The sequence below is a fragment of the Podarcis liolepis genome, assembly GCF_965112155.1.
Source record: "Podarcis liolepis genome assembly, chromosome: 9".
Classification (NCBI taxonomy): domain Eukaryota; kingdom Metazoa; phylum Chordata; class Lepidosauria; order Squamata; family Lacertidae; genus Podarcis; species Podarcis liolepis.
This window is the reverse complement of record NC_139564.1, coordinates 22,820,299-22,823,452: the sequence shown is the minus strand read 5'-3', so window position 1 is coordinate 22,823,452 and position 3,154 is coordinate 22,820,299. Positions and strand designations below refer to the sequence as shown.

General features: G+C 47.3%; 1 protein-coding gene across 1 annotated transcript; it reads left to right on the top strand.

The window, feature by feature from the left end:
• The first annotated feature begins 502 nt into the window (after window positions 1-502).
• LOC310686128 (uncharacterized protein) lies at window positions 503-2,180 on the top strand. The gene is made up of 2 exons (XM_083459310.1): window positions 503-1,343; window positions 1,374-2,180. The coding sequence occupies exons 1-2, from the start codon at window positions 861-863 to the stop codon at window positions 1,962-1,964; spliced, it is 1,074 nt and encodes a 357-aa protein (XP_083315436.1). The 5' UTR covers window positions 503-860; the 3' UTR covers window positions 1,965-2,180.
• Window positions 2,181-3,154: the final 974 nt, after the last annotated feature.

The window sequence follows — 3,154 nt, the reverse complement described above, 5'->3', positions numbered from 1 at the left end:
CATCTGTTCACTCATCTGTTCTGATAGGTCTGCATGATAACCTTGAATCTGTCCTGCATGTGCCTGGCTATCATCCACAGAGACAGCACAAAGGACTTGGTAAGAGTTGTTGCAACCCTGAAAATCAGGGACGGGGAACGTGTCGTCCTCCAGATGTTACTAGGATCACTCCAGTTTCCATCAGCTCCAGCCAGCATGGCCAGTGGCCAGGGACAATGTCAACAATGTGTAGATGGTGCTGAGTTTAAGAACAGATTTGCTCTTTTGAATTAAAGGAGAAAAACTAAGATTCAAAGGATGCTGTTTTGGACCAGTAATTTGATGCATCTTTGTATGGCTTGGAGGCATAAAGAAGATTGTACAGCACAGTGCATTAATTAACTGCAAAGAAATAGCTCCACATAGTTCTTGGATAGATTCCTCCAAGTTGGTAGGCCCACCACCTGCCTCCTTGATCCGTGCCCGTCTTGGCTGATTAGGGAGTGTGCAGATGTTGCGCGGACCCCCCTGGTTGAAATTATCAATTTGTCCCTTGACACGGGGACATTCCCAGGGGAACTGAAGGAAGCAGTGGTGTGCCCACTCTTAAAAAAAAAACTTCATTAGATCCCTTAGACCTATCCAATTACCGCCCAGTTTCAAATCTTCCATACCTGGGTAAGGTAATTGAGAGAGCGGTTGCTGAACAGCTTGGTAGGTTTCTGGAGGAAACATCGGCATTAGATCCATTTCAGTCTGGTTTCCGTCCTGGTTTTGGGACGGAGACGGCTCTGGTTGCCCTAACAGATGATCTCTGTAGACAACTGGATCGAGGCGGGTCAGGACTGCTGATCCTTTTAGATTTGTCAGCAGCCTTTGACATGGTCGATCATGATCTTCTGGACCACCGCCTAGCAGACGTGGGGATACAGGACATAGCCTGTAACTGGTTGTGCTCTTTTATCTCTGGTCGGGGACAGAGGGTGGCACTAGGGAGGGAAATGTTGTCGCGCCACTCCTTGGTGTGTGGAGTGCCGCAGGGCGCAATTCTCTCCCCGATGCTTTTTAACATCTTTATGCGCCCCCTTGCCCAGATTATCCGGAGCTTTGGGCTGGGTTGTCATCAATATGCTGATGACACTCAGCTCTATCTGCTGATGGATGGCCACACCGACTCGGCCCCGAATACACTGACCAGATGCTTGGAAGCTGTGGCTGGATGGTTTCGTGGGAGCCGATTGAAACTAAATCCTTCGAAGACAGAGGTCCTATGGCTAGGTCGGGATGGCATGGGGATGAGGGACCAACTCCCTTCTCTTGCGGGGGCCCAATTAGTGCCATTGCCTTCCGTTAAGAGTTTGGGTGTAATCCTTGACGCCTCTCTTTCCATGGAGGCGCAAGTTACAGCAACAGCCAAGGCGACATTTTTCCACCTTCACCGCATCAAGCAGTTGGTCCCTTACCTTTCCCGCCCCAACCTGGCCACAGTGATCCATGCGACGGTCATCTCCAGGCTTGACTACTGTAATTCGCTCTATGCGGGGCTGCCCTTGAAGCTGTCCCAGAAACTCCAGCGGGTACAGAATGCTGCAGCGAGGCTCCTCACGGGGTCTCTGCCATGGGAGCATATTCACCCAGTGCTTTTCAAGCTGCACTGGCTCCCGGTGGAGTACAGGGCCAGATTTAAGATGCTGCTTTTGACCTTTAAAGCCCTTCACGGCCTAGGACCCTCGTACCTACGGGGCCGCCTCTCCCGGTATGCCCCACGGAGAGCCTCAAGGTCCATAAATAACAACACCCTAGTGGTCCCAGGCCCTAAGGAAGTTAGACTGGCTTCAACCAGAGCCAGGGCCTTTTCAACTCTGGCTCCGGCCTGGTGGAACGCTCTGCCTCATGAGACCAGGGCCCTGCAGGATCTGATTTCTTTCCGCAGGGCCTGTAAGACAGAGTTGTTCCGCCTGGCCTTTGGCTTGGAGCCAATTTGATTCCCTCCCTCCCTCTCTTTCTTTTTTCTTTTCCTTCTCCTCCTGCGATGAGGCTACATTTTAATATTTTAATGTTCCATTATTTTAATGTTGTATTTTATTTTTGTTTTTAAGTTGTAATCATTCATCTTGTTTTTATTATTGCTTGTAAGCTGCTCTGAGCCCGGCCTTGGCTGGGGAGGGCGGGGTATAAATAAAAAATTATTATTATTATTATTATTATTATTATTATTATTATTATTATTATTATTCTGTGCCCACAATTATTAGCATAGGTCAGCCTGTTCATCATTTGCGAAGAGAATGACTCAATGACTTAGGATGCATTCTCAGGATTGCAGATCAAAGATTAATTTCCCCTTAATATGCATTAACTGTTCTGTTCCCATATAAACCATTGCAACTTAATGTGGAGTTTCTCTGCTCAGATCTGTAATACAGTGGTGCCTCGCAAGACGAAAAGAATCCGTTCTGTGATTCTCTTCGTCTAGCGGTTTTTTCATCTTGCGAAGCAAGCCCATTGAAGGATTAGCGGATTGGCGCTATTAGCGGCTTTTAGCGGCTTATCTGCTGATCGGATCAGCTGATAAGCGGCTTAGCGGCTTAGAAAAAAGGGGGGGGAGGAAACTCGCAAGACATTGTCGTCTTGCGAAGCAAGCCCATAGGAAATTCGTTTTGCGAAACACCTCCAAAATGGAAAACTCTTTCGTCTAGCGAGTTTTCCGTCTTGCGAGGCATTCGTCTTGCGGGGCACCACTGTATGTGTGAGGCACCAGAAGTCTGGAGGGTGGCAACATGAGAACAGGCTTTTTCTATGGTGGCTCTTGATGTGCAGAATGCTGTCCCCAGGGAGGCTCACCTGGTGCCATCATTATATATGTGTTTAGGCATCAGGCAAAAACTTTCCTCTATAACCAGGCCTTTGGCCTTTAATGATCTGTGGCATTTTAGAAGGGAGCAGGATGCTTTTAATGTACTTCTTTTTCCTCTTGGTCTTAATGTCTCTATGCAGGGTTTTTGTGTGACTGTTGCTTGGTTGGTTTTAAGTTGCTTTGGGTTGCCCTGGGCAAAATAAAATAATAATAATAATAATAATAATAATAATAATAATAATAATAATAATAATAATTTATTTATACCCCGCTCATCTGGCTGGGTTTCCCCAGCCACTCTGGGCAGCTTCCAACAGA

Coding starts and splice junctions, on each gene's coding strand:
- LOC310686128 (XM_083459310.1), top strand. CDS start 861: ATGGTCGATCATGATCTTCTGGACCACCGCCTAGCAGACGTGGGGATA. Junction 1,344..1,373: donor CTTCCGTTAAGAGTTTGGGT/GTAATCCTTGAC, acceptor CTTTCCATGGAG/GCGCAAGTTACAGCAACAGC.